The sequence below is a fragment of the Centropristis striata genome, chromosome 13 (assembly GCF_030273125.1).
Source record: "Centropristis striata isolate RG_2023a ecotype Rhode Island chromosome 13, C.striata_1.0, whole genome shotgun sequence".
Taxonomy (NCBI): domain Eukaryota; kingdom Metazoa; phylum Chordata; class Actinopteri; order Perciformes; family Serranidae; genus Centropristis; species Centropristis striata.
The window spans coordinates 26,311,709-26,331,553 of NC_081529.1; the positions used below are offsets into that span (position 1 = coordinate 26,311,709).

General features: G+C 38.8%; 1 protein-coding gene across 1 annotated transcript in view; it reads right to left on the reverse strand.

Annotated features, from left to right (window-relative positions):
• hs3st4 (heparan sulfate (glucosamine) 3-O-sulfotransferase 4) overlaps nt 1-15,269 on the reverse strand; it is a 91,150-nt gene extending 75,881 nt beyond the window's left edge. Inside the window, exon 1 of the mRNA XM_059348655.1 lies at nt 13,805-15,269. Within this exon, the coding sequence (XP_059204638.1) occupies nt 13,805-14,400 (596 nt within the window). The 5' untranslated portion in view covers nt 14,401-15,269. The remainder of the gene's footprint in view (nt 1-13,804) is intronic.
• Nucleotides 15,270-19,845: the final 4,576 nt, after the last annotated feature.

Here is a 19,845-nt window from a genome sequence, read left to right on the forward strand (position 1 = left end):
CTATCAGCTCATGGACACACATTTGAAACACACTCCCAGCAGTCCCGGTATCTTGGCTCCATGACCATTCCTGTCAGGGTTTTCCCTTTGACTGAACAAATGCATCAGCTTGTGTCATGAGACCACATCCCTCGCAGCCAATAAGAAGCACGAGCAGTGCAAGTGCTCCAGGAGATGTGGAAGGAAAATTGGAATCTTGACAAGTGTGATTGACACGCGTATTTGTCCCAGGGTAGTCTTATTTGCAGAGATTTAAAGACGTCTGTAAACCAGCATTCTGCCGAACTGAATCATTGTTGCTGCAGACTAGGAGCACATCACGGCAATTCTATTGCATGCAAATAATCTTTTGGGAGAGACGAATCCCTTTGAGCATAAAATGACTTGAGCTTATACTTTATTTTAGGTCCAAAATAAATAATTTAACAGATGAAGCTATGTCTTTCATTTTCAGACAATCTGTCCATGTCGTGGAACAGAAACACATGCCTAAGTCCACCCTTCTATCCCTGTGACAACGGAGGAGAATGCTGCTCTGAATTTTATGCGGCTCTTTTGATGGACACAAAAATAAAGTGGATATGAGCCTTGATGGTGAACCATAACCCACGGCCACTTCATAGCAATGGAAGGGGAAAAAATGGTGAATTAAATTCTAACCATAAGTAAAATAGACTTCCACTTGAAAGCATCGGAGTGTAGCTACAGCAGGGCAGGAGAAAGAGATGAATGTGTGTGAGAGAGGAGGAATGCACATGAATTTTGAACAGGACCAAAGGCAGGATGAAATTGGCTATACCCATTAACTTCTCAAGAGGTTTTTTTTTCTCTCCATATGCAAAAAGGATGGAGGGGTATTACTTCTTCTATAATTCCCATGTTACAATACAGATCACTACAATAAGATCAACCCAATCTGTAATCCTGGAATGGAAAGAAAAAAGGAGTGTCTATTCAGCCAAAACAAAACCACTGAAAGGAAAAACCTCCTGAAAGGTAATTCAGCACTGTGCTCAGTACAGTATGTGTTTATCCACCATATTAGGATATTTGCTGCAGAAAATATGAAACCTGTGTTTGGAGAATAGTAGAGAATAGTGCTGTAAAGGCTGCACTAATTAGTTAGTGAATAGCGAAATATTTTTTAGCTTCGTGGCTCTACTTGTTGAAAGTCGTATCTAGAGTGTATTACATGAAGGGAAGTTTTCACCTGAGATTTCAATCTTTTAAAACCATATGATGTTGATACATTCTATAAAGTCTCTGATGGTCCATCTGTAGAAAATGGAATTCCACTGGAATATCCTTCTTGTGCAACCATATATTTTGCCACTTGAATTATATATTAAGGTTCATATGGGGAATGCTTTTAATACTGCAAATATCTGCAAGACATTGAGTTACGATGTATGTCATATATTTTCCTCCAGTATCCACTCATTGCAACTATAAAACATTTTCTGACCTTGATTAGATATTGGGGAAAAAAGGCAACACTAAATCATGGGATGCAACATGTTTACTTCTGCATTATTTAGCCAAGCAGCAACCTCTGGGCCGGAATAATGAAGCCCAGGCAGAACTGCCAATAACAGCAGTTCCTTGAATGGCTGCTTGATAGGGATGCACGATATTATCAGCACATTATCGGTATCGGACGATATTGGCTTGAAAATGACGGACATCGGCCAACACGCCGATATCAGACGATATAATAAACTGGTTTAATAATGGGGCGCACATCACCTCTCTGTTGCACCTTGTTTATAGCTCATAGAATTGTGCAGTGTAGTCTGAGCCCACCTATTTATTTATGTTCTGATTAGGAACTGAAACTGCTTATATTTTTTGTACTTTTTGTGATTTTGTTTGCACAGTGCAGATTGAGTCGTCACATATTGGGCTCCTGTTTTAAATTAAATTTAAATTTAAGTAGCAGTCAGTAAGGTACATGTAGTTTTATTCAATTTGGGTTTAATTGCTGCACAGTTGCACTTTTCACATGTTCCCAGTGAACACAGGTTATGTTTACTTATTATGTCAATTGGGAAATTGGCCAAATTTGCCCTGATTGTGGGTATTAATAAATATATATATATATATATATACCGGTATCGGCAATCGATAAATAAGTTGTAAAAAATCGGCATATCGGCAAAAAATCCAATATCATGCAGCCCTACCGCTTGAGGCTGGCTTCAAATTGCGAGTCAATCCCCATAGATACCCATGCTAAAATACCCAATGCCCTACTAATTAGGCTTGAAATAATGCATAATTAAGAGCATGGCCAGTTTGAATGACAGGTGGGTATCATCACATTTGGCGTTTGTTTCAGCAACTATCCTTAAATCAGCTCCACCCATGCTCCACCTCTTTGCACATTATTGAAACTGGAAGCAAGGGATATCTTGGATATCTTGACATTTGGGGAACTATATGCATTGTTGATAAAAGTTAAGTAGGAAATGAAAAAAATTTGCCTAACTAATTTGGCCTAAAATTCTGCATAATTAAGGGCATAGCCAGTTTGAGTGACTAACAAGCCCACTACTTGGGCGTGTTTCAGCAGCTATCCTTAAATCAGGCCACCTTAGCTCCACCCATGCTCCACCTCCTTGCACATTATTGAAACTGGAAGTATTGCTACCAATACATCAGAAGACTTTGAAAAGATTTGGAGAAGACTCCCAGAAAACTATCAGCTCACACCTGCTCACATCTAAAGACAAGTGTTTAGAGTTTTTAGTCCCAGCCTAGTCTCACACTGAGATTTTAGACAGACTGTGAATTTTGCAGGATAACTATTTACAAGACTACAACTAGATTCTTTAGCATTTCTTCTTACCATGCAATTTTTTCCTCATCATGCTCTTAGTAACCTACTAAATGGAGGAGAAGCAGCTTTTGGCTTCAGCTGCTCTAGTGTGTGCAGTGGTGTGTGTTGGAAAAAACAACAACAAAAAGAGGAGAAGACGCCACAAAATGCCACCTCACAAAGCTGAAAAAGGGTTTCTGTTTTTCTGACATATATCTATTTTTTACAGTAAAAATAGATATAAGGAAGAATAAAGGAAAGGAACATTCAGAAATGAATTCATGATATACATTCATGTCCTATTTAATTATAATTTGTTTAATTGAATAATTATATTTATCATCTCTATCAACTTTGATTTAGTTAATCATACATTAATCATTGATTATTTATTACTTATTTATATATACATTTATTTATACATTCTAACTGGGTCTCCTTACTGTTGTCTTTACTAAGAAACAGCTCCCCTAAACGTGACGGCTCGCCTTGTCAGTGACCTGTCAATCAAAGCTAGAAACGCCCCAAATCATATGATTCTTTATCTTCTATTTTCTTCTAAATGGGGCCATTATTAGAACTATTGACATCAAATTGTCTTGAAGAAGATTTTTTGCTAGCGATTGAGACCATAATGTTGTCCCTGAAAATTTTTTCTGTGGTAATAAATCAAGTGAGAAGTTTTCAAATTTAGCACTGAAATGAATGGGCAGATTTCTTTTGCAGCCAAACTTAGCACCCCCTACTGGAATTTTCGGTGAATTGCAGGCTTTATGCACTTCCTGGTGGCTTCCATGCTCAGGCACGGAGATTGCCGCCTGGTTACGTCACTGCGACTTGCGATAATATCAAACACGTTTGATATGAAGACTGATATGAAACAGTGCAGATTACTACCTTAAACTTAACGATTGAGATGACGGGAGCGCGCCGTGACTCCAGTGAAACTCCTAGATTTACTAAAGACTTTCAGATTTTAGTCTGGGACTGTGGAAATCTGTTCAGCATAAGGGATTGTTTTTGGACATTTGGGGAAATATTGATCTACATTGTTGATGAAAGTTAAGAAGGAAAAACAATAATGCTGTCCAATCTGTGTGCTAAATAAGTAGCTGGAGCCCAATGACAGTTATCTTAGCTTAACAAAGCAAAGAAATAGTCTGACACATGATCTCCTGTTAAAGGTGATTTGTTTTGTTTACACAAGGCCAAGAGGCTAATTCTATAGACAGAAACGGACTAGCTGTTTCTCTCCATGTCCAGCCTTTTTGCTGTGACAATCTGGGCCAAGACTTCCTCTTCTGTTCATCGTTTACATCCTGATGAGCAACTAAAGACGAGTTGGAGTTGTGAGTCGATGTACATGACTAGATTGCTTCTCTGCATCTATATGCAGATACATTTTTAAAAAGCTAATACAATTAATAATTGTCAGATGATAGCCAATGGGTTCCATGGTTGGTCCCATGCATTCTACCTATTTTGCTCCCCACATGGACTGATTGCCTGCATGAAACCCAAGTCTGCTCAAAAACTACTCGAAACCACAGAAACCAGAACACTTTTGATACCAAAATCTTGTCCCATTGCCTACAGGTTCATATTTAGATATATGTTTATATAGATTATATAATTATTGGATCATAAAATATGATGGACAGCCATAAGACAAGATCTGTACATGAATAACAGAGACTGTCTGAGATCTAGAGCAGTCAAACACACTCCTGCAGAGACCTTCAGAAGCCAGAATAACACACAGGGATATTAATAACCAGGTTTCTTATGTTACATATACTATCCCAAATATGACTGAAACTAGGATAAGACATGATCGGAACGCAAGTACATGGAAAAATATTACTTGATAGCCTATATGGGATAGCATGACAATGACATTTAAAATAAAATATTCAAAAAGATGAATCTCCTCAGGGTCTCCAGTGGATGTCTCACTTAGGGGGCCAACATATCCAAAAAATGGCTTTGCACATGTTGAACAGATTTCCACTGAATAAATAATCACACATATACATAAAGCATGCACCATACATACAGTGTATACCATTAATGATTTACATTACCAGATACAATTTTGTATCAGGAGAGCTTCAATAATCTAACTAGAAATACATCAAGTGGAATATATGTAGATCTGCAATTTTATTTTTCAGGCACTCACTGGTACTCCACCATTACCCCTCACAATCAGCTGCATGGTTGACAATCAGGAACAAGTGCCTATTTGAAATAAGAAGTCACTTCTTTGCTCATAAAGAAGATGATGTCATCACATTGCTGATACAATTAAGTAGACAGGAATAACACCAAGGTGTAGGCTTTACTGCTGAATATATTGATTTATTTATTGGTACTGTGTGTGATACAGAGCTGCTCTTTGACGCTGCAGGATATAATGAGTAATTTTCTTGTGCTATGCTGCATCGAAAGAGATCCTCAAACAAGAAATAAACATGATTGCTCCTGTGGTATCTGGAACCTCAGAGCTCTGTGATGCTTGGGAGTTTAATCAAGTGGAAAGAGGGTGGGCAATGAGAAAGCCTGTACTGACGCGGTCCACTCTCTTGACAGTGCAGGGGTATGCTGCTAATTAAAAAGTTTAATTCCACAACTGCAGCACTGGCATCAGAGCACTCAGAGGTGCGTCCTTGTGAGTCTTGGCGCCGTCTTATCAGGCGTAGGCAGATTCTGCCATGTTGGGAAGGCGCGGGACAGGGAGGCACTGCAGCAGCACACAGGCCCAGCTGGAAGGGATGGCATGTTGCCTACTCTGGGATCTGGCCCACCTTGCTCTTTCCACATCTCCCCACTGAGTGGAGTCACGGGCTCCCAGTCAGGTGGCAAGAGTCAGGGGCTAAGCTGCCCGTGGAGCAGCTGAGAGAAGGGAAAGCAGGGCTAAACAAGGGATAAACGCTGGATTTAGACTTTCTGCTGCTGGGCTCGGCAGTGGATCCATGTCTCCATTACACCCCCTCTGTCACCGGGTCCTTTCTTAGGACCGGAGGTTGCAGGTACATTAAAGCCTGTGCTGCAGTACACACTGTTCCCTCAAAGTCCCACTGCAACTGAATCAAACATGATACACTGACACCGCCTCCATGAATAGACTGTAATATTTACAAAAAAAGATGTGAGTTTTTCACATTGCAAAGAAAGGATCCGTTTCTTTGATAAGGTGAGGAGTGAATGCACTCTATTGTATGACCTTGGTTGAAGGAAAAGTTTCCCAGCAGTGTAGGATCTATTGATTAGAAAACCTTACAACTCGCACAATGAGAAAAGTCCTTGGAAATGGCAAAGCTAATTCTGTGACATGCTTTTAAAAGGCCACATCTTACGAAGCATCGAGAAAAGATGATTGAAACAAGGCGGCAACAACAGTAAAATAATTTGAGAGTATGCCAGAATAAAAACAATATCTAGTGGGACTAATCACCACCGAGGTGGAAGCTACAGCCGCCTCGTTTCTCAGCACAGGGACGCAGCCCTGAAAGGATAAGAACACGGCTCTAAAGATTTATAGGCACATCCTCTCAGCTTTTATTGCGTAGGGGGTTAAAGTGTCATTTTAATAACACGGAGATATTAGAGCTTGCAAACCTTAGTAAAACTTCGCTCTGGTTCACACTTAGCTGATTTACCTTGTGTATAAATACTTTGTAGAGGAGACAAAGGATACACAGGAAATGCTATGCAGATCTTTGCAGTGATTTTCTCACATGTCGACCAAAGATATTTAAATTTCAAATCATCATTATGCATTAATGCTGGTACATCAGGTTCAGGATTTTGAGATGAAAGTCACGAAACTACTTCAAAGTTGTTTAGACGATGACCTGCTGTTGCTTCGTCTTTTTCTCCTCAAAATATGCTCTTAATTTAGCGCTGCCAAGTCCCGACTGTGAGGCTATGATTTTGATAAATGATGCATTCACCCCATAAACAGGTGAGCTTTGCAATAAATCCTTTTACACTGGGTCAGTCTGCGGTGAGACGTCGTGTTACAGAAGGTGGCAGCTGTAGTGTGTTTGCAGCAGGCGGACTGAGCGATAAGTTATTCAGGATGGCTATGCAGGATCTACACTCCTGCTACAAAGAGGGACAAATGTTCTTCTTCCTGGCTGCTGCTACCTCACAATATATACTCATAGTGGCAGTTATTTGATGAAGTACAGTATATGAATCAAGTTTATATCCTTTTAAATCTTATATTGGGAAACTTTATTAGAGAAGTATAATTTATGGCTTTTGTGGGACTCTTGAATTTGATCAGATTAAATGGATGGATGGCTCGGTTTTACTGGATTGTATTTTGAGTCATTTTAGTGGATTTGAAAAGGCTTTAAAAGAACAAAATCTGTGTTTTATGTTGAGAAAATGTGAAGGGTGTGTATCTGGCCCTCTCGGAGGATTTAATGTGATTAGCTACAACCTGATATAACAATACTGATACATTTCATTATGATTCAAAGCTGATTCAACAGGATTTCATATTTCTGTCAGAGTCTATATTATGCCACCTTCTCAAATTAGGGACTGCGAAAGAAATATATTAAATATGAAGGTATGTGAGTGTGCTTTGGTTAGATATTTTCAGAAGCTTCACTGTCTGCATGTGTGCATGTGAGGCCCTGGGTGTCTGGAGGTTAAGATAAGATGAGGACCTTGAAAATATTCCAAGCTCCAGTCTGATCCAAGGGTTACACACAGGACTGTATTATTCCCTCCAAGGTAGAGTGGTCGTATGTGATTCGGTATGATGTTGTATTTTTATCCATTCAAGCTGTACCAAGGTCTTGTGCTCTATTCAACTTATATAACCAAGTAAGGAAAAATTAGGTTCTTTGTGTTTTTTTATTTTCTTCTTCTTATGTGAAGATTGAGCTGAAGTTCAAGGTTTCCAAATTAGTGACAAAGTCGATGCCACTTGTAATTCAATGTGACTTTCATGGTACCCTCTCTTTTTCTTTTTGAGATATTCAGCTCTGTGTTTCTGTTGTTAGGTGAGGTTACCGCTAGGTGAGGTTACCACTAGGTGAGGTTATCACTTGGTGAAGTTACCGCTGGGTGAGGTTACCACTAGGTGAGGTTACCGCTAGGTGAGGTTACCGCTAGTTGAGGTTACCATTTGGTGAGGTTACCACTTGGTGAGGTTACCACTAGGTGAGGCTACCGCTAGGTGAGGTTACCGCTAGGTGAGGTTACCTGTGTATACTGCAGGAGGGATGTTACACATGTCCTTATTCTCGCGATATAGCCTTTATTTTTAAACTTTTCTGTGATTTTTCTATTTAAATAAATAAATAAACGTTCAATGTAGCCCTTATTTTGTTGTTTTTGTCGCACTAAGGAATTAAATGCTGACTCATCTATATTTAACACATTCGATTTATTACATCCCTTAAAATCAAGAGGGCTTCGCGACCCCCCGTGGATCTTTGGCGCCCCCCTGGGGGGGTCGGGCCCCCCCTGTTGGGAATCACTGATTTAGACTATTGTTTCCCACTTTGCACAGCACAGTTCTTTCTTGCTAGTGTTGTAGATTATGGACTTTTTTAGGAAGTGGATGTCTTATAGCTACTGTATGTTACTGTAGGATGAGAAGGGTGCACACACAAAAACCAAAAGCACAAGGACACAGAGACAGAGTTACTTGATTTTTTAAGATCTTTGTTTCACAGACATATTGATTTTTGATAAATTTCACACAGAGTTTGTTTTAGATCTGTGGTTCTTTGTCGATGTAGCTGTGTTTCCCACTCTCGTATTGATTTTTTGATAGGTATCAGTTCAACTTTTGCACCTCTGGCAGATACAGATACTGATTAAGCCTAAAGTTAGAATGCCAACACATAGAGAATCGAATGCACTTTTCATTATCCTGAATCTTAGCTTTCTCTCATAAATTACAGGAATGTTTGAGGACATATTCATGCACCAATATTCAACATTACTTAATTACATATTTATAAAATAATTTCATTGTATATTTCGCAGCACAATTACTCCATGCCAGGTTCTTTGAGTGCAAAGGAAGCCATTCTTACTCCTTGTGAAAAGGCTGATATAACTGCTCCCACTTTGCTGACCGTCCAGTTCACATATCAATGCAGAGCTGGTTTCCATTGAGCCTCACTAGATGAGAAACCGCATTCCTACTGCTGAAGTATTTGATCTGTTCACACACACGTCTCAACTGGAATTAATCTAAATCGGACAATTTGACGCCTTTCAAAATTGTGTTTTTAATTAATGCCGGTTCGTAACAATGTGGTCGAGTGATACTTCTGTTGCTAATCTGCCAGTTAACTCAAAGTGCTTTTTATTTTTCTGTTTTGTAATTTATTAATAGCTTGACAAATTTTAAATCAGAAAAAGAGCTGCTCTGTCAACAAGATTTAAGTGCAATTGATCATGTTTTTCTACCTTTCTCGAATAATTACAGCAAACTTTTTCAGACAGCAGTTCAACATTGTTATGATTATTTTTCTGTTCTTTGCAGCTTCTTGCTCTGGCAGTTGCTCCTTTCAAACCCTATTTGTAAGCACTAATGCAAACACTATCTGTTTGGCCTTTTGCAAAAATGCTGAAAATACCAAACAGTCAACCTCACTAATAAGCCCTCATTAGGCCGGCCCCTAACTAGTGTGAATTCCTGCTGAGACTGCTCACCCACGGCAGTCATGAATCTTCATGTATGATCGATAATCAATGACATTGTTTAGCACAATTTATGAGGCACATTATCTTTCCACTAAACTATATGAATGCTGGCACAGAGCTGGAGTAACATTTGCTGTATTGGTCATCATGCATCAAACATTTCCTCTTCCAGGATGGGCATTTGCACCAGGTTGGGGCATGCTCAAGAGAACAGAGAAGTTAAATCTTTGCGGTGGTGGCTCATCCTCTTTATTCAGAAATAGAGGCAACATTAGAAGCGCCAATTGGCTGATGAAAGTCCTCAGTGTACAGTAATGATGGCACTACATTGCTAATTGCTTGTTCAAGTAAGCCCAAAACACACTGGAGAAACTGTCCAAGAGTGCTAAAAACAGGAAAGCAGCACCAATCACCAATCTGGGCTTGTCTATGGAGGCTCATAGCAGACCTACGCTAAACCCAGAGTCCTGATGTGAATATGAGATGTCTGCTGGATTTGTGCAAATATTTTTTTATGGTCTGTGTTTAACAGAATCGTTCCACATCCATAAATCCTCGCTGCATGAAATACTTTACGGACTGGATTTAAACTTTGAAAATGTTTGCAAAATGTTTTGAAAGCATTCAGTCTCATTCTCACTTACATCTTTGTTCTGCAGGAACTGAATGCCAATGGAGCTGTCATATATAGTAGCTCCAGGAATGGATATAAAGTAACACACACAAAAACAGATTTTTGGGGTTCCATGCTAGCTCACATAGTCGAGCCCGTACCATCTAATAAAGGCAAAACAACACCCAAAATATGTATATAAAAATAGATAGAAATATAATCTATCTATCTATCTATCTATATATACATATATACATATATATATATATATATATATATATATATATATAAATTGTGTGATCAATCACTAAATATTTGACTGCATCGTTCACAATTAACATACTTGATGTAAATGTGTTAGTGGATTGACTATTAAAATAATAATTGAAAAATAAAATCTTCTAATAGCACTGTATAGTTGTAGTTATCACCACTCATTAATATCCATAATGGATTAAAACAATAATAACAGAACATTTTAAAGCCAATATAACGAATCATATGGTATCATTTGATCAGTTCTGCTCACTCACTGACATTGTTAATGCAAGTCCATGTCTATAATGCATTATACAGCACGCTTATAATGCAATAAAGAGTTATAATTAGCTTCTGTTATCAAAAAAATGAAAGGCCAATGACCTATTTCCTTATTTAATGTTGCTTTTTAAAAACTTGAAAACTATATGCAGTGCAGGATTACTCTCACTGTATTGAAATAAATAAATAAATAAATAAACAAATAAAACTTTACAGCCTTTATGGATCATAAAGTGGAAAGATGCTGCCTGTATTTAATTCAGCGAGAGCATGGTGGTTTCTTTACCTCCCAACACGGCAGTTGTGGAATAAGAGGGGGCGTACGCTGCTGCCTACATATATTTCCTTTTTTCTTCTTTAGCTGTCACTGATGTTTGACCATGTCAGACATTTGCCACGATACTCATAACATCCTTGGATGACTCTTTGCCTAACATATAGAAAAGTGACAACCAAAAGAGAGGTAAGATGTGACAGAGATGTGGCAACTACATGTGGAAGATTCAGCTGAAAAATGGCATTGACATGTTTATGTTTACTGAACACTTCTACCCACGAGCTCCAGTGAACCATACAGTAGTTCAAGTTGCAAAGGCTTCAGGTAAGCATGAATGAATCCACACTGTAAATGTTCACTTCATGGCTTCAAGTTCTTTCATTCAAAGCAAAATATTCATGGAGCTTTGCTACATACTTCTTTCCTCCAGAGCATTACATAAAGTAAAAAAGTAACAGAAAAGTAATCCCCTAAACACACACATAGAACAACAGCCCAAACACAGACACACACCCTCTCTAAAGATCACTAAACCTGAATATGTGAAAGGAAAAATCTCACCAGTCAACAGGAGCTTTCAGTGCAATAACACAGAGACATCACTGGATTCAAACAGACTGTATCTGAGTACATGTAAGCGCTTACAAGATGCCTTTGGGTTACATTCCCTATCGTCATATCATATCCATCAAAATGTGGAGCAGGTGTTACTGCGACAGGCCCAAATTTATGAATCACATTTTATGAGATTACTGGTCTCATTCAACTACACCAATGTCAAATGGTTGCAAACATCTGTAACTGATCATAATTTCACTTCCATTAAGTCCACATTAGCCAGAGCATCACAGACACAGAAGAGAGATGCAGTATAATGCTTCATTTAGAAGCAAACAAACAAACGTGGTCGGAATGAATTTTTATAACAGTGTCTGCTATCTGAAAAAGTGGCTCAACTCTTGATTAGCCATTAAACTATGACTTCTTTTACAACAGGCAGTGTGTGTGTGCTTGTTTCCCTCCTGACCTGAACACATCATTATGAGCTATAGTCTGCACGGGACAATGGCAGGTATAAAATGAAAGCTCCTTTCCGGGTTTGTTAGGCTCAGGGGCCCTAAAACACACGAGCACACTTATTATTATTTATGTAAGCATGTCATCCTCCTGTCTAATGAGCCTTTCACCGTGAGCGTAATGAAACAGCTTGCATTAACACAGGCTAAATGAACAGCCGAGAGCTCCTATGTCTTTGCAGCAAGATGAAAGCAGATGCTCAGCAACCCAAACACCAGCGTAACAGAAGTACGGAGGAACAGAGGGGACTTTGAGTCAGCGTCATTCTCATCAGCTCATTGACTCCATTAGAAAAATCTAGAAATCCCTTTGGTCAAACATCATTATGCGAGAACAACCCAACTGAGCCATGACCAACTGACCATGAATGAACACTCAAATTGATTTTTTTTCCTTCCAGTAATAAACATGTTCTTCTATGGCTAATAAACCTGGACTCAAAGTGAATGTCAGCTATCGCACATTAAAGATGGTGCAAACAAATTCATGCTCCTTTGAGAACCAGCTGCAAAGCGAAGACCAAATGTCTTGCAAAAATTACATTTACAGCATTTATTATTGCGTGTTAGATTATATGCAATTTGCTCTGGTAAATGACAGGTTGAATAGAGAGGAAAAAGAGGATACTGTCTGACTTGTAGGATAAAAACAGAGTAAAAAAATTCTAGGTCTCCTTTAAAAACGTATTAAATATGTTATATGTAGTCAAATGCAAATCAAAGATATGTACTCGTATAGCATAACTCATTCTCTCTGTTTTAATCTGAGAGCATGACTGTGCATGTGTGCATGTGTATAAACTCAAAAATAAATATTAATTACCTGTAAAAATGACAAACAGGATATTAATTATTTAATATGAACACCATATGATTGTTATCTCACTGCTTATTGTGTATTTTACTTTAACTGGTGGACACAGGGCCAACCCGGAGCACACAAAATAATCATGTAACATGTAATTAAAATGTGATTTCAGTTTAAACAGCTTAAAATCAGATATTTAAAATAAAGAAATAAATACAAATCTTTTTTTAATACAGTGGCACTGCTGTGTGTTTGTGTGCCACTATATGTGTGAAAATATTGCATAAAGCTGTTAAAGGTCTTAACTTCAGCTACTAGATGTATGACAGCCATACCTGTTCAGTATATATTAATAAACGCATTATGATTCATAAACAAGATAAAAACTCCTTGGTAATATGCATTTATATAGTTCCACACTCTTAAACAAGATTATAGAACTCACTTCCTCACTTTCTTATTGTGTCTCTTAAAGGACCATTTCAAACTTTTACCAATTTATAAAACATAAATTAATAAAAACCCACTGTTTTACCCTGCTGTTGAAGATTTTTTAAATGGATTTTCATACACTCCCAGGCAACCATCATTCATGCCACTATATGCTAAATAAAATGAACTTGCAGAGAGTTGTTGGAGTGAGAAAATCCATCACATAATGCAATGCACAAAAAGGGATTGAGTTTATTTTCATCAGAGCTAAACTTAGCTTATCATAACATGATGTTGCTGAAAGCAGAGAGTGTATAAAAGTTTGCATTATTGCAACAACACATTAAGTTTGAAGCACTTGTGGGAAAAAAAAGAAATTATAATCACTTTGATAGATTATCTGAGTTTCTTGCAAATTTATATTCTTACCTCCAGTAAACTATGTGTAAAGAGCATTCAGAAATGCATAGACACACTTTTATAAACAGCAGCTCTGAGTTTAATCCCCAATAAATGAGGCTAAAAGAAACTAGATAAGGCTGAGATGGGAACTCACCGGTACCAGTCCAGCCCCTTCTCGTAGTTCCTGTCAAAGAAATGTGGCTCATTCCCAACGGCTCTGACGTCCGGGTGCACCCTGAGAGCCTCCAGCAGGGCTCTGGTCCCCCCTTTCTTCACCCCGATGATGATGGCTTGGGGAAGTTTCTTCTCTCCATAATCCATGGTGCAGTTCACCCTGAGTTCGCTGTCCGTGGTGCTGAATTCCTGGTGCTCCCTCTCCAGCGCGGTGGTGTGATACGCCGCCGCGGATTTAGTCGGAGACGCCTGAGTCCTAATCCACTCCACTGTCCTTTGTTCGGCCTCAACATGATCCTTTACGGTGGAGACCGCGGTGGTTCGCTCGGCCTCGGTGAATTCAGTAAAGCCCTGGGAAGCGGAGTAAAGTTTCTCCCTCAATGTCACAAAAGTTGTCTCCTCCGTCACCAGCCTCCCTTGATACGCGTAGTTCTCTTGCAGGGGGAACTGCAGCGAGTTGTAGCAGCTCATCAAGCTATAGAACAAGTAGGTGACAGAGAGGGAGAGGGTGAACATGAATAAGATTTTCCGGGGCACTTTAGAGGTGAAAACCGAAGTGTTGGACCAAAATGCCATCTCTGATAGCAGTGATCCTCTCAAAGAAGTGGCCAGACATGTTTCCACCCCGAGTCTTGCATGGACAAAATCAACAGCAATAATCAGTCACTATCAGCGCTGCTTCAGCTAAAAAAGCGTGAAGCTGGACCAAACCAACCTAATCCAACCAAATCGCATATTAAGAAGGATAGCGGGGGAAATGGATCGTTAAAATTCCGGAAGAATATCGCGTCCCTTTTCTTGAGTATCGATTTCTTATTCCAAGGCTGACAGACAATGTCACAATTTATTGGACTGAACTTGCAGATTTGAGAGGCTGGAGGTCTGGCGTCCTTCCAAATGAGCAGCCTGGCTTGAACTGGTATGATGGACGAAATCCTGGCATTTTATAACAAGGGGGTGAAAGAAAAAAGAAAAAGAAAATGAAGAGCAGAGTGTTTAAAGTCTTCTCATTAGCCGCTCAGCCCGAAGTCCAGTCCAGTCTGCGATGCAAGAGTAGATTCACATCCATCCAGGCAACCTAAAATCCATTGTATCTTCCCAACAGGAGCTGAATCCTTCCTCTATTCTCTGACTTTGTGTGGCAGAAAGTCCGCAGCCTTTGCACAAAAGCATCCACTCTTCCCACTGACTACCAGGCGGCTGCTTGTCGTCCTTGCGCCTTCTCACATTGGTAGGATCCTACGATGTGCGCATCGGCTGAGTGAGCTCATCTGAACTGAAGCTCTGGTAGAGCCACACAGCACAACTAGTGTGTGTACACCCACTTTTTCCTCTATCCGTGCACAAGTAGGGCTATAAACGTCAGATTTTCCTCATCTGAAATAGTTGCGTGGAAAAGCTTCCCCTCATCATTCACGTGGCTGCTTGCAGAGACAGGAATTATACTGCCGGAATATGCGAGGGCATATTAGATTGTGAATTGTTTCATACTGTCTAAAGTTCGCTATAAAACTCCATCTCAGAATGATTATTTTGACAGATTGCATTTTACAGAAAGCTCATGTCTGCACCCTGCTGGTTTTCTGTGGAGCAATGCATAAGTTAATTTGCAAAAACAGAAAAATAAGTTTATGCTCATAAATATAAAAGCATTTTTTATGAATCAAGATGAGCAACAGTGTGCTTTATATTAAAACCATGACTTCTCCTCTACATATTACTATATGCATGAGAGCACATGCAGAGAACAACCCTATGTTCTGCATTATACTGGAGACCGGGATGCTGCTTAGGCGTATTATAGACTGAATTTATTATACATGGGTGCAGACTATAATTACTGATGAGAATATTCACTAGACCTTAACTTGTACACTTTGTTGCCGCAATATGAGGATTTAAAATTGCATGCCACTGAAATGTCTCCCTGTATTAGAGAATCTCATTCATCACACACCTCCAACACACCAGGCGAGCCAGCGTCACACTAAGCACTGACTCTCACATAATTTGCGATGCCTGCATCTCAGAGCAGCGCACCACTGTTATATTTTAAGTTCAGTGTGTGAAATGTGGGAAATGTTTATATGTATATGTTGCGTGATCAAATGTGTCTCTTCTTAAATGCCTGTAGCGGAGCAGCATGCAAACCAGACGTGACACAAAGTCATTTCATTACATAGTCTTGTGGTGTTACCAAGGGACAACTCTCCGACTCAGACAATCTGTGTTATCCAATGGAGAGCGACCGGAAACAGATATGAAATATGTACTTGTCGAGATTTTTGAACCCAATAGAAATATAGTAATTACGGGAGCTGTTTAAACTTAAAGCAGCATTCAAAGGGGTCACTCGTAGTGACATTGAGCACTCAAACCTGCAGCTCTCTTCTGCACTACAGAGATAAAACTCATCGTTTGGCTTTCTGGACAGCAACTTTACTGTTTTGGTCCACTGTGACCGCTCTCATAGTGTCAGCTGTTTTCAGCAAAAACAGCTCTAAAAACCAACTGTGCACTACCTACTCAGCACCAAATGGCAAACAGACACAGTTAGTGACTATCTGGTGAACTAAGTGGAGCATTTAGCAGCTAAAGAGCCAGATATTTCCCTCGGGAGTTGGTAGAGACCAAACACAGAGCTAAAAAGGGATGGATTTTGGACTTAAATTGTCCAGAAAGGGATGATGTACAGACAAAATATTGATTTAAAAATAATTTAGTTTATCTTAATATTATTTTATTGCTTCAGCTTGAAAGAAATAGGCTGTTACATTGTGCAGTTGGATACTTAAATTGTATTGCTAGCCTCCTAATTTTGAAATAATTAGTTGGGTTTTTTTTTTTTAAATGTTTCTTTTCAAGCTTACTGATAATATGGTTGAGATTTTTACCTACCCTAAGCATATGTCAAATTGACCAATCAGAAACAAGCATTAAACAAAGCAATTGTTTGGCCAACACGTATGTAATTTCATCTTGATGATGTTGATATGCTGTCCCAAAATGGGGGGAAAGTATTAAAGGTTAGATTAAATACTTTTTTTTTAATAACCTGCTGTTATGGCCCGTATATCCGTGGTTATTTTATATGGGGTGCTTTTGTCTTAGTCACTAAATAAACAAAACAATTTATATTTTAGTGTGGCGCTGAGATGCAGATGTCTGATAAACATTCTTATTAGTTGCCCTGTTGTATATCTTCCTTGTCATAAACACTACTGAATGATCAAATTAATCATATTTTCCAAGGATTTTTCAATTCTGATTTTATTTTCAATCTTATGCTCCAACCAATATGGAATATCATGCCATTGGCAAACTCGACCTGAACATAAGCAATGCAGGTGATTGGGTGAGGGGGAGGAAAGCATGGACAAGTGTTTGGAGCACAATGGTTTCTGGGTGTTTGGCAGTCAAGAGAGCGTAGGAGAGCTCAATGGGTTTGTTGAAATTGTTGTATTCGTAAATTGCCACTCGGAGAAGCAGAGAGCTCTCTACCAGCAAACTGCTCGGTTTGTAAATTCTCACTGTTATCAGACTTCCTACCTGTCTCAAATCATCCTGTCAGAGATTTCTGAGCATGCTCAGACACTGTCTGCTGTGGAGCAGTTGCAGCAGAACGTGTCAGTGTTAACAACACAAGTGAAGTGGTATTAAGATGGCTGCCGCTACTCAGCGCTGATGATAAATTATTATCAGAGCACAAGAGAAAATATATTGACCCGTTTTATCTTGCCTTTGTTGTGTCTGTTATCTGAGTCATTCATAAATCGCTCAGACACTGTCTGTCCCCGCGGAAGCTGAGTGCTCAGATTGTGTCTATTTGCATTTACAAACAAGCTGTCACTCAGGAAGAATGGAGTTTATTGAAGTTTAGTTTAAGTCCTTGCAGCTGCTTTGTGAAGAAGAGAATTTACTGGTTGTGTCAAAAGGCCGATATCAAATGAACATTTCATACTTTATACGAGCAACAGGTCTTAAAGGGATAGTACAGATTTTTTAAAGTGGCATTATATGAGGTACTTATCCATAGTCTACAGAAAATTTTAATTGGTGAGACCCCAGCTTGGAGAAGCAGACAGGAGTACCAGCACGAATGCGAAGCAATGTCCTGCTGTGGACCAGTGGAGCAGCAAAACATATTTAAGCCACCTAAAGAAAGGCCCAATTAAAAAAATCAGTTTATCTGTGCTCTATATTTGGGATATTTTGACCACTTTACCTTGCTGTGAGACAGTCTTGTGTACGTTAACTGTACCTGGAAGCAATTGAAGCCTGTATTTACACTCTCAAATAAAAACTAATAGTAATAAACTAATAATAAACTTTCAAATAAACCAAACTTCTTTGACAAAAACAGTAATTTTACTTCGCAGAGGACCAGAGATGCTCGTCTACTGCTGGCTTCATCAGTTAGTTGACTTTGGTGTTTTAAAGTCTTAGTTCAGCTTAACCAAAATCACACAATGACACAAACATACTAAACAATTGAGACAAAAGTAGACCAACAACTCAGTGTCATGTGAGGTAAAATGACTGTTTTTGTCAAAGGAGTCTGGTGGCTTTAAAGAGATAGATCGATAATAAAGCTTAAGTTCCCCCTCAAGAAAGGCTGTCTGACGTCAGGTTTGGCAGTGGAAATATTATATACATAGCACACACTTGTTTTCTGCCCCCATCCTCACAGGTACATTTCTTTGTTCTGTGATGGTACTCCTGCCTGTTTTCCACACTGGTGACATACCAACCACCATCTTCTGTAGGTAATACACTGATGATGAATAAGTACTAGGGGTGTGCCATATCGTATCGTTCACAATAATATTGGTATATTTTTTTTATGGTTAAAAAAAATGCATATCATGATATTGGTAACATTCCTACTTATGTAGTGGTGTAAGGCTAACAATTAAAGTTGTTTTAATCACAAAAAGCTACTTACTCTCTGTCGCTAAACACATGTAGCTTTCAAAATAAGAGCACGGTGTGTTAACAGAATCCACCACAGAACTTACAAGAAGACTGTCAAAATAAGATGCCTTAAATAAAACATACAAGAACCTTTATTCTCCTTTACAAAATGTCATTAAAATATGCCCCCGAAACCCCTAAATGGTTATTTTTATTATTTGCTCATACTCAAGAGTCAAGAGTACATTTTTTTGTATTTGGCAACTTTTGAGATTTGCACTTCACACTACATTTTAGATTTTTATTTATTTATACAGACTAAAAAAAATGTTATTTTCTATATCTTTTTAAGTATTTCGTAATATCGTGAAGAATAATCGTTATCGCAAAAATAGCCTGAAATATCGTAATATTATTTTAGGGCCATATCGCCACGCCCTAATAAGTACCTCATATAACCCACTTCTACAAAACTGAACTATCCCTTTAACAGAATTTAAGTGAAGCTAGAGGTCTTAGCACATCACAGGAGGTTAGAAGCGACTCTCTTATCTCCTAGTGTCAGTAAATGTGGCACCAGCTAACTACTGCAGTCACAATCTAGCAGCACACACTCACTGTTCATCACGATGAGGCTGTGAGCCGCAAGAAGCACAGTGGCCCTCTTTGCTGCTTGCATTAATATTCGAGTCATGTCCAGATTGTATTCAGATATGAATTATCCATATTACATTTATACCTGGAATTAAAAATGTGTCTCAGCTACAGAACGTGTCTGCGGTTCCACCGCAATTATGATTTTCAATCTGAACAATATCCACTCACAGTTAAGGCAGAATTATTCATCTAATTCGTTATAAATATAATCTCACGGGTTTAAGAGGAGACTGCAGCACTGAGTCTACTTTATTCTTGTGCAGTACATGTGTCTTTTATGCACATGTGACACATCTGGTACATATTTTTTTTACTGCATTCAATGCTGTTGTTTTTTGTCGGTCTGAATATTTCTACATTTTAAAGAGAAGACAAATTCAGTACACGGTGTCCTGTGGTAATACAGCTGGATACACAATATATTTATTTTTTAATAACAATATAAGAAAT